This window comes from Varanus komodoensis, unplaced genomic scaffold (assembly GCF_004798865.1).
Source record: "Varanus komodoensis strain SLA01 unplaced genomic scaffold, ASM479886v1 scaffold5, whole genome shotgun sequence".
NCBI classification, from domain to species: Eukaryota; Metazoa; Chordata; class Lepidosauria; order Squamata; family Varanidae; genus Varanus; species Varanus komodoensis.
In genome coordinates, this window is record NW_025336087.1 from 14,743,496 (window position 1) to 14,755,545 (window position 12,050).

Genomic DNA, 12,050 nt, shown 5'->3' on the forward strand with positions numbered 1-12,050 from the left:
AGGCATGATATTAACACAGCACCACCACGAAAAAACCTTTCTCTGCCTAGTAGTCACTGGCCATGTTTTGCTTGGTAGAGCCAAACAAGATTCTGAAGGGAAGACTCTGAAAATGATCATAGTGTCCAGGTAGGTAAATGTAAAAGATTATTCTTTATGTAACCTGGCTATGTAATTTAGGATTTTAAAGGGAAAAAAACAGCACTTTTAATTGATCCTGGAAACATACCAAAAGCTGTTGGAGATGACTAAATATAGCTATTATATAATTGCACTATCCAGTCCATGTTAGCAACTTTTGCCCTATTTTGGATCAAAGGAAGTTTTGGACCATGTCAAATGCAGCCCAATATACAGCACATTGCAGTAATTCAACCAAACATGCATAAATGTACTGAGGCTTTATTGTGAAGAGGTCACTGCTGATACATTTGTCAAAACTGAAAGGAAGCCAGATATTAACAGTATTTAACATTTTCAAACTTTATGTACAATCTAAGAGTTTATCTGATAAAATCACAAGTTTACAAATGCAAATTACTGCTATTATATCATTGACCTTATAGAATGATCAAATTTAATAAAGTTTATTTCTTAAACTGATAAAGGAGCCAAGATACCCACTTCTAGGAGTTTTGGACTGAAAAAGACTCACAGATCCTTAGGGTGTGTGGAACCCAGTGCAGGTCAGATTGAATACCAATCAGCTGAACAACAAATGATTTCCATCATACATGCATTAAGTTTATTGACCCTCATCCAATCTGTTAATGGGTTTATTCCTAGGAAAAAATTTTAGGATTACAGCCTAAAAGTGCTAGTACAACCTCACCACAACCTTACAAAGAGATCTGCTACTTCAATTTTATAGTGAAGAAGAGGCTAAGAACATGAAGCACAGAGCCAGTTTAGTGAATGCAACAGAAGATTGTCTGTGTACTGTCTACAACTCCAGAATCACTAACTGATTTTAAACAGCTTCACATCTTTTACTAATAGGTTCTATGCAGAGTCCTGTACTTATATTTCCAATACACTTCTCACTATAATTCAGACTGTGAATTAGATAAGCTATCCCCTCATATGTTTTAACATCCTGCTATTAAATCAAGGAAATAATTGGCCATTCTTTTGGCCATTTCAAGGTATGCTTAGCAGAGGCTCACAGCTCTTGATGGTGTGAGAAGCTTGTTACATAAACACATACCCTAAGAGTTTTACTTCAGCCCAGCATGTTCTGGAGCCATCTAGCCTGCAAACATTTTTCTAGGCACACAATAGCCATTACAATACTTTAAACTTTAAAATTACCAAGGATGCGTCCACCTCTAATCACAAAAATCTTCCCTCTTTTACAGGACATTGTTAACCTGTGAAAAGACCAAATCACACATCCCCAGGCGAAACACTCTCTGACATATTTTAATTTTTAAAGATTAAGACAAAATTAGTCCTTTATGCATGGACTGAAGCAGAAGCTGGTCTAGATGAATGTGTCCTCAGCTGGTCATAGGGACGATTCAAAAGCAGGTTGTTTTTCATCAGTGTTCCCTAATAATTCCAAAAGGAAATAGCTGCCCAAGGCTACAGTTTAATACCATAGTTAATAAATCACACAAAAGCAAAAACATCAGGCTGGAATACAATGTAAGACTTGCTCTTAGCGAAAGTTTTCTTTTAGGCAGGCCGTTATTTTCTTGGGCCTCTGCGACCAGGGTAGCAGACAAGAGACGAGGAAATGAGCCCTTTCTGACAGAATCATTCGTGCAAGCAGGTCGCCCGCGTCTTTGCTTCCCCAGGGCTGGAACAGGGCGCGCTCGGGTTCGGGAGAAGGGCGAAGGGTGGAGCCTCGCCTGGAGGGCGAAAGGGCGGGACCGGCAAGGAGGGCTCCGCCAAGCAAGCAGGAGCTGGACAAGGAAGCGGCGGCAGCCTTGCGAGCCAGGTGCAAAAGTGGGGGTGCTCTGAGGCCGGTGAGCGAGGCGGGAAGTTGTGGGAAAGGGTTGCACGTTAGAAGGGTACAACTTCGGGTTTAGGCTCCCAGGAAGGAGCGGGGGGAGAGGTGCTGGGGTCTGAGGAAACCTAACTGAAGAAAGGCAAGGCGGCCTGCAAAACTACGGGGGAAGGTGTGGAGGCTTCCGATTTTAGGGGTAACTTGAGGTAGCTCAGGCATCCTTTGAGGTGCTTTTAGGTTGACATTGCAACCAGGAATAGCGAGCAGTACGGGGTTTATTTGTTATTTTTTTCGGCAAGGCCCTTGTACCTTCACAAATAGTAATAGTGGTTTACGGAGATACGCAGCACGTTGTCCAGTCTGGAGATGTCACGTCAGTGATCGGCAAAGCTGCACCTGTTGCATTTTTTACTGTTACACAATTCTTAAAAGACGAAGAGATGCTCTACTTGAAGTCTCTTGATTATTGTGAGATTATGAAGGATTTGTATCATTTCTAACACAATCCTATGCATACTAGGAAGTAAATCCTAATTGTGGTTAGTGGAGATTATTCCCAGGTAAGTATGTATGTAGCCTGTTTCTGTTATGCTGTAGCCCTATGTAAGTGAGGATGGCCATCAGTACACAGCAATAAGCAGTGTTTGCTCTTGGTCTATCTATCCAATGTCAGGCAGGTTTCTGCCACCTATGAAATATTAGCCTGATTTATAGTAGTGAGTTAATTGGGGGAATAAATAAGGTATGGAGATATACATAATGTTAGTCATGACCTTGATCCATATAGTGGTATTTATGAGAATGCAGGAAAAAGATCCTCAACCTTTCATTGCACATGCACCTAAAATGATCAGCTGTCAATGTGTGTGTAAAGACTGGGCAGTAGGTTTTTAAAAAGTATAACTATTGGAAAATAAGGGAGATTAGATTGCATCCTTTCATCATTCTACAAGGAACAACAAGGTTCAAAGAGAGCACTCTTAGTTTTGGAAAGGAAAAAAGCTCTATCATAATTCTTCTGATAAGTTACTGTCATTCTCCAGATATGTTCCTGGGAGCTATTAAATGGGTATACATTATTCTGGTGAAAAATATTTCATACATATGTGATGCGGATCCATCATAGAGAAATGTAGGTTTAAGTCAGTTAATTTTTTTTTACTGTTAATTCCAGTCAGAAGAACATATTAGTAAATATTAAACCAAGCCTCTGACAGGGTTTCTGTACCTGTTTCGATGCAGATGTTTAAAATGCATAGGTGCAGGGGTGTAGAGCCTCCAGTTGTTGGATTCCAGTTCCCAACATTCAAGGTAGCATGGCCTATGGTCTTGGATCTTGGCAGTTGGGCTCCAAGGATATTTGTAAGTGGGCAAATGTTACAGGGGTGCAGAACTAAGGAAAAGTTAATATCATAAAACACAGTGATAACTTTCTCCCGGGTGTATGTGTATAAGATTTCAGGCCCATTCTGGTCTAGTTTAGCAGAAGAGTTAAGTACATGCTTATTTCTTTCCCATTGAAAGTATCAAGATTTACAAGTGTCCTATATTGACTTATTTTTTCCTATACTTTATTTACTACAGTAGCTAAGAGAAATAAATCAAAGTGGATATATTTAGAAATAATTTTGCTTATGTCTGTAAAGAGCAGATAAATGGAAATTTTATTCCCTTTTCTTAAAAAAAAAGTTCTAAATAGCTTAGAATGTATGATACAGTGTTTACATAATCAACTGCCACATCTTGCCATTTTAGTCAATATTGCTGATAGTAATCGTTGTCTGTAATTTTATGCTTTTTTGTAAAACAAACAAACCTGTAGAAAGAAAATGTTTTTTCATTTAGAATGCAATCCTATGGTTGCTACTTGCTACACAGAAAACCCGAAGAAAATTTGGAATTCCAGAAAGTGCTTTAAAATTGGACCTGGGGCTCTTAATTCGGACACTCCCCTTTGCCCTTATAGCTGGTGCAGTTCTTTGTGTGTCAGCTGCCACTCTGAATTTGCCTATGCAGCTTTGGAGCAGGAACTAGGGATGATGCAGGGAGGAGAAACAAGGCTTCACCAGAATAGGAGGAATCTGGCAAGGCTTCAGTCTCCTCTTCTTGCAATCAAGGGTAAAACACCTAAACTGTTTAAATGAGCCGCCTAAATGTTTGGACAGTACTCGTGAGAAGAGACTGAGACCCTGCCATCCAAGTGTTTGGGGAAGTCAAGGGAATCCTTGCCTCCACTCTTCTCCATCTTCCATTGTTGTTGTTGCTAGTCACGAAGTCGTGTCCCACCCATCACGACCCTATGGACAACATTCCTCCAGGCCTTCCTGTTCTTCACCATCCCCCAGAGTCCACTTAAGCTCACACCGACTGCTTCAGTGACTCCATCTAGCCACCTCATCCTCTACAGTCCCCTGTAATCTGTTGAATTTGGAGGATCATGGGGTATGACCATGTTGTTGGTTAGCTAAGCTTTCATTAGTAGTCAGAGTTCCTCTGTATATTTATTTGGCTCACAATCATATGCATATTTAGACAGAAAACTTACTCCCAGCATTCTCTTGCAGGATTTTTTTTCTGTCTAAAAATGCATAGGATTGCACCTTTACTAAATGACTTATTTATAGGAAAAGCTAGAAAACAGTAACAATAAAATATGGCAGAACTAAGTTCTGTGTAGATCTCAATTTGGCATTTGTAGTTGGTGAATTCTAAGTTAAACAATGCAAGCTTTTAAATACATTTTAAAGTAAACAAAGTGGCTGGGTGTGTTTGTGTTTCTGCCAGCAAGCAAGCAGATTACACTGAAATTCTTACCTCTTGAAGTTGTACGTTGCATTAACCTTTGCTTTGAATTCAGTAACAAGATGATGGTTGATTAATTTACTGAAAAATGCTTTATATATCTAGATGATATTCAAGCTTTTAATCCAGGATTATTTAGGAAAACTATTGATATAAAAGTGGTGTTTACTGCACTCTTAAACTGGTGGAAACAAGTATTAAATAGAGGTGTTATTTGTTTAAAAATATTCTTAACTTTTACATATTTACTTTCCAGCTCTTTTGCCTGAAAATTTTGTGGAGGCTCTTTAGGGCAAAAAAACAAAACAAAACACCAAACACATTGATATTGGAATAAGAAAATATTTTTTTGGAAATGAGTGAAGCAGTCTTACTTCAGAACAAGTGGGCTAATGCCTCAGAAGGTGAAGATGATGACATGGCATGTGGAGACTTGGGAAATGGACTTACTAGAAGATGTAATAGTACTCATGAATTGGAAGGCTTCAATACATATACAGGCAGGCCTAGAAGCTCAACAAGGAAAAGCTTGAGTCCATCTGTGTTGGCAAACAAAGGGGAAGACTCTGATGGGGCAATTTATCGTTGCTCAAAGTGTCACCGTTTGAATGACGTGTCAGTAAAACAATTTGGAGGAAATGGATTTGTTAGCTGCACCCGCCAAAACAGCTCTGGTAAGGTTTTAGTGCAATCCAAATCTTGGATCTCTTAGTATAACTTCATTGATGAAATGGGAGAAATTGCTATTAAACAACATCAGTCATCAACATTTCCATAATTATTGTTTGCAGCCAGTTTTTCTCCAGTGGGTCAACAAATAAAGAACAAATCAGCTGAGACTTTTTATTGGGCTGTTGTTGAAAATGCTGACTCCAGATTTATTGGTTATATTGACCTCTCAGACACAGGTGCTCAAAGCAAAAATAAGGAACATACATGTCTCAAAGATAGTGCTGACCCTTTTAAAAAGTTAACATTTTGGTTTAAATAAAGGCAATTGTTACTGGATTCTAAACATTTAGCCTTGTGTCAGTTCCTTTCATATATGCATTTTCAGAAATGCACCAACATGCACACACACATAAAATAAGAACAATTTTTAAAACTCAGGACAATATTTCACTCAAAATGCATTTTTAAAACAATTATTTCTTTGGTATCATTGATTTAATTTTATATAATTTCTTTAGAAAATGAGAGGTTCTATTAGGTCATGAAAACTGAGGCAGTATTTAAGCTTTCAGACAATGCAGTAAAGAGTCTCATACATCAGTCAGCAACAATAGTCATTGATTTGTTGGGTCATCCAGTTGGCTCCTAGGATTCTAACAGTATGGCTTAGTTTGTAGGCTCCATAAACTGGGAGGTTACAGTTTAAAAGTAGTACTCTTTCGAGTATTAAAGTGTGGATGACTGTGTGACTAAAACTCAGTAGGTCTGTACAATAATTGGATTATTGGACAGGGAATATACAGTCTTTTCCACAGAATCCAACTTCCATTCCTGAAGTAAGATTTCAGTTTGGGGGAATCACATTTTCCCGGTGCTCAAACAATAGCTTAATATTGCTGAGAAAGTATGGTTTACTTCTTGTTGTTGACTTCTGCTTCTGCTGCAAACGAGCTCTTTTTATGTGATTATGCAAGTATTACAGATTACAGTCTTTTTTGTTTGCTAAGAGGCTGAGTGGTGCTATAGCATTTTCTTGCTTTTTCATTTGATAATTTCTTACCCTTAGTTTTACTCTTTTCTCAGATTTGGAATCCTGATATCCTGCATTAGAGCAAATGGTCATGTTCACGTGATAGGACAACCCATCTGTGAATAAGCAATGCAATATAGTTGTTAATGAAACGTTGCACAGCACACTCGACAAACAATCCTGCTCATCTGGGTAGTCTCCATCTCGTTTTCCCTCAGCTATCCCATGGCTATCCCAAAGGACTCTGCAGCAGTCATGTCTCCCCACCCCATTGTAACCCTCTTGCAGTTGCACTGGCTTTTACTCCCTTTTTGGTTGGACATTGCTTTTTGTGATTGCCAAGGTGATAATTAAGTGCCAAAATAGAACATTGGAGCAATGTCACTGGTTTGTTAGTCCTTTTTTTGAGTCTAAGACTTACATACCTTTGATATTTTTTAATTTGCATCTTTGTCAGATTTTTGCACAGGTATGCAACTCTATCCCAATTGTTCAGACTTGACTCATGAACAAAGCAAGGTGATGAATTAATTTGTTGTTTTACCTCTCATTTTATAGCTATCAAATGGTGAGGTGTGAAGTGGGAAGCTATGAGGGCATCTTTGCTGACAAAAGCTGATAGTGTGTATATATTGCCCCATATCCAGTGAGGTCCTCTAGCTACTGGACCTGACCTCAGTGTTTTCACCTTTTTTGCCCTTTATGAAGACTCTGGGTACTTGGTGAGGTGGAAATGTGTGAGCAACCCATTTATAGGGTTATTCAAAATAGGGTTTTAAATACTGCTAACCATTTTTTAAAAAAACACTTAAGTTTCCATCCATGAAATCTGCAGATTTCTTTAGTCTTTTGCATATTTTTCAACTATCTGAAAGGATCTAGTGCATTTTTGTTCTTCACAACTAATAGTTGATGTTTATTTAAAATGAAATGAAGAAACAGGGTAGGGAAGTAGAATCTGCAATCATATTTTTGAGAAATAATGGTTTCCTTAAGTTTTTAGTTCCTTTTTATTATTTAAATAAGAGTCATCCTTTTCCTTTCAAACCAAGAAACAGGCATTTTTAAAGAATTTGTTTTCTGTTCTTAATTTTCATAGAGTCTAACTCTGAGGTATCAAATGAAGAATTAAAACAACATCTACAAGAGGTTTTAGAGGTAGGTAGGTGCTTGAAAGACTTTATTTAAAATGTTTTCTCTCAATAAGTCTATGTAAAAAGAAAAATTTGGAGCATGCAGTTTTTGGAGAAACACGGGTTGTGTTAATAGAACACTGAAAGCTAAAACAAATGTAATGGTCATAGACCTGGGAAACAAGAATTATTGGGTTGTAACTGAATTATCCCTTTATCTGAAAGAAGCAGACCTTTGGATGCAACTCAGCAAGTTCCTAGAGCTTGGGATGCACAGAGAATAAATACTAGACGTGGCTTCTAAAGCCTTAAAATGAGGTTTTACAGTGGTTGTATGTGTATTCTGCTTGTTGCAATGCTTTCATTTCTTCACTCAAGGATCTAAGGGGAGATGTATTCAGTAATCCTTGTAGATGGTTATGAGATCCTTCATTTACCAGCAAGCCAGATCTGTACTATTTCTAAGTCTATTCCCTAAAGGCTAGCTATTATATGTACTGGTATTGTGGGTAGTAGTATGTTATCAGGTAAGTGCCTTGAGGCCACAGTTGGTTCCCCTTAGGACCCTGGCTCTAGCTACTGCCTTATGGCCCAAGTCAGCAATTTCTCACAGCTGCCTTCATTAATTAGAGCCAGAATGTATGTGCATTTCTCAAAGTCACAAAACTGTTTGCACAACCTCATCTGGTTCTTAAGATTTTTGGGAGAGGCCTTTCCTTTGAGATGACCATTGGTGGAAACATGAAAGGGAAGTTTGGTTTGCTCTTTTGCTAGCATTTGTGTTGGCAGAGTTGTTGAACTGCATGCTGTTTTTACTTAGTTACTGTTTCAATGAGCTTATTATAATTAATAAAACTTAATAAAATAAGTCTCCTTCACTGCCATTTTTGATAGAAAGGCAGGGTACAGATAAAAACAATAAAATCTAATAACTTGCCATCTGATGCCTCTGTTGTTTTGGCTGCCACTGATCATAAGAATTCTGCTTATTGGTATGTTCCTAAACTTTTGTTTACTTAGCTTTTACCAACAAACTGAATGTTTAATGGATAATGTTGTAATATGTCATTAGACTCAATCCACAGCATACAGTTGTTCCATGCATCCAATCCCTTCATTAGGGAGTAGGGATTCTGATTCTGCACACTTTGTATGCCTCAAGACTGAAATGTTCTTGTATAGCTGCATAACTTTTCCATGGGTGAGATATAGAGAACCATAAGAGTAGTTCTAGTCATTTAACACAGTAGTCCTATTTTTATCTTTTTGTTCTAGTTCTTTATTCCCATCTTCCCAAAGCCGCTTCTGAGTTTCAGAGAGCCTGCTAGAGTAGTACAGTTTAGGGTGAGTTAGATGCAGCTTATGGTGGGAATTTGGGAAATCAGAGGTCTCTCAACTCTTAATGCCAGAAGTGCCTTCCACACATATAATGGACCTTCTGTATTCTATCCAATGTTTTTTTCCTCACCAACTTAAATTTCTTTGTCTCTAGGAAGTAGAAATTTTGAGAGTTGAGTTGGAAGCATCTCAAAGACAACTTGAAGGCAAAGAGCAAGCATTAAAAATTCTTCAGGGTATGGTAAGTCTAAAAATACCAGTATATATTTTTAATGTGCCAACTGCATTTACATATATGATATTGCATTTCTCAGATGGTACATACAATATTATGTGAGAATATACTTCTTGGCTGCTGCAGTGGCAGAAATGCTGGAAAGTTTTTAATTAAGTGCTGACTTTTCAAGTGTTATCCTAAGGTGTTATAATTGGCACAGTTGATTAAAGCACTTTAGAAAACAGCATTCTCTGACTATTTTCAGAGGAGAAAATAAATCAGTCGATATTAGCAGGACCAAGAAAGAGCTTTGTGGTAGCATAAGCACTAACACAGGAGCGGACCAATCCTATGGACTCTCAGAGAATGTTGCAGCGGTATATAGTGAATTTCTTACTTGGGGCCAAGACACTAGAGGGGATTCTGTTGCATTCTCAGAAGAGGGTCAGTGAGTGTAGGAAAGCAGTGTGCCAGTGTGGGAACAAAGAGTATGTGGATCCACAAGATGCATAAGCCCCTCTGTTTATGGCCATCCCCTGCACCCCCCAACCCCATGAAGCAGGATCCAGAACAGATTTTGAAGCATGGGTGAGAATGTCCCCTTCCTGGTACCATAATGGAAACAGTTCCATCAGTAAAACTATATAATTGGATCCAACCCTGTGTTGAAACTGTTAATTGTATATGCTATCAGAATAATCCTACCCCACAGCAACTCTACAAATGAGTATAGTTGCATACTATACAGGAAAGAGGATTTCCAAATAGTGCTCACATATGTCTATGTAATTTGGACATGTCACCCTCAATAATGTGTGCAAGTAGTGCCAGAATGCTACAGCAGGCATAATCATTCCTTCACAATGGGAGGTCAGTTGTTAATGCAATAAGAGATCCAGCTACAAGACTGTAGCATGTAGGATGGAGGTAAACTTCAGAAGTTAGGAGATGTATACTGGCCAGACAAAAACCTTGTTGGGACTGCACCACCTTCCCACCACCGGAAGTGGCCATGCAGCTGTTATTTGGCAGACTGTCAGAAACCTTGATAGGAATGCTATGGTATGCAAAGGTACGCTTTCCCTGCATACCTTTGTTTCTCAGCAGAACTTCAGGGATTTTGGGAGTGGTAGGTGACTGCAGGGGCCTGCACAAATAGACATAATGGGCCATACATTGCCCACCCGATATAGAGAGATTAGATGTATCAAATTATATATTTTAATTATTAATCTTTTTGTGCTTGTTTTCTCTTAAGATAGTATTTTTGCTTATTTGAGGTCTGAAAAGAACATCTATTGTCTAGTAATGAGCAGTTGTAATTTATTTATTTATTTTTAATTTGAAATATTTTTATCCCATCCTTCCCGATAAAACGTCTCAGGACGGCTTACAAAAATTAAAAACAACAACAATAATAAAAGTATAGCAATAGTGAAAAAACAATAAATAGCAAGAAATGAATAAATCACATAAATCCAAAATTACCATCATTCTGAACTTCTCTCCCTCTCTTTTTATACACTGTGGATTTGATCTGTTGTTGTTAGTTGCGAAGTCATGTCCGACCTATCGTGACCCCATGGACAACATTCCTCCAGGCCTTCCTGTCCTCCACCATCCCCCAGAGTCCACTCAAGCTCACACTAACTGCTTCAGTGACTCCATCTAGCCACCTCATCCTCTGCCATCCCCTTCTTTTGCCGTCAATTGTTCCCAGCATTAGGCTCTTCTCCAGTGAGTCCTTCCTTCTCATTAGGTGGCCAAAGTAGTTGAGTTTCATCTTCAGGATCTGGCCTTCTAAAAAGCAGTCAGGGTTGATATCCTCTAGGACTGATCAATTTGATCGCCTTGCTGTCCAAGGGACTCACAGGAGTCTCCACCAGCACCACAATTCAAAGGCCTCAATTCTTCGGCTCTCAGCCTTCCTTATGGTCCAACTTTCACAGCCATACATTGTAACTGGGAAAACCATAGCCTTGACTATACGCACTTTTGTTGGCAGGGTGATATCTCTGCTTTTTAGTATGCTATCTAGATTTGCCATAGCTTTCCTCCCCAGGAGCAAGCATCTTTTAATTTCTTGGCTGCAGTCCCCGTCTGCGGTGATCTTGGAGCCCAGGAAAATAAAATCTGTCACTTCCTCCATTTCTTCCCCATCTATTTGCCAGGAAGTGAGAGGACCGGATGCCATAATCTTAGTTTTCTTAATGTTGAGTTTCAAGCCAACTTTTGCGTTCTCCTCCTTCACCCGCATCAAGAGGCTCTTTAGTTCCTCTTCACTTCTGCCATGAGAGTGGTATCATCTGCATATCTGAGGCTGTTGATATTTCTCCCAGCAATCTTAATTCCAACTGGTGATTCATCTAGCTCCGCCTTTCTCATGATGTGCTCTGCATATAAGTTAAATAGGCAGGGCGACAGTATACAGCCTTGCCGAAATGCTTTCTCAATTTTGAACCAATCAGTGGTTCCGTGCCCAGTTCTAACTGTTGCTTCTTGACCCACATACAGGATTCTCAAGAGACAAAGAAGATGGTCAGGTACTCCCATCTCTTTAAGAACTTGGCACAATTTGTTGTGATCCACACAATCAAAGGCTTTAGCATAGGCAATGAAGCAGAAGTAGATGTTTTTCTGGAACTCTCTAACTTTCTCCATGATCCAGCGTATGTTGGCAATTTGATCTCTAGTTCCTCTCCCTCTTCGAAACCCTGCCTGTACTTCTGGTAGTTCTCGGTCCACATACTGCTGGAACCTAGCTTGTAGGATTTTGAGCATAACTTTGCTAGCATGTGAAATGAGTGCAATGGTGCGGTAGTTTGAACATTCTTTGGCATTGCCCTTCTTTGGGATCGGAATGTAAACTGACCTTTTCCAATCCTGTGGCCACTGTTGAGTTTTCCA

At 39.1% G+C, this 12,050-nt stretch overlaps 1 protein-coding gene across 7 annotated transcripts in view; it reads left to right on the forward strand.

The window, feature by feature from the left end:
- Positions 1–1,879: 1,879 nt before the first annotated feature.
- Positions 1,880–12,050, forward strand: part of CCDC125 (coiled-coil domain containing 125) — a 24,667-nt gene continuing 14,496 nt past the window's right edge. Inside the window, exons 1-5 of one of the 7 annotated variants that reach the window (XM_044446017.1) lie at positions 1,910–1,970; positions 2,472–2,511; positions 5,010–5,427; positions 7,555–7,613; positions 9,081–9,167. In XM_044446017.1, the coding sequence (XP_044301952.1) occupies positions 5,109–5,427; positions 7,555–7,613; positions 9,081–9,167 (465 nt within the window). In that variant the 5' untranslated portion in view covers positions 1,910–1,970; positions 2,472–2,511; positions 5,010–5,108. Of the gene's footprint in view, positions 1,971–1,997; positions 2,512–4,319; positions 4,394–5,009; positions 5,428–6,508; positions 6,648–7,554; positions 7,614–9,080; positions 9,168–12,050 lie in introns of those variants that run through there. The other 6 variants (XM_044446014.1, XM_044446015.1, XM_044446012.1 and 3 more) reach the window with 6 other exon arrangements.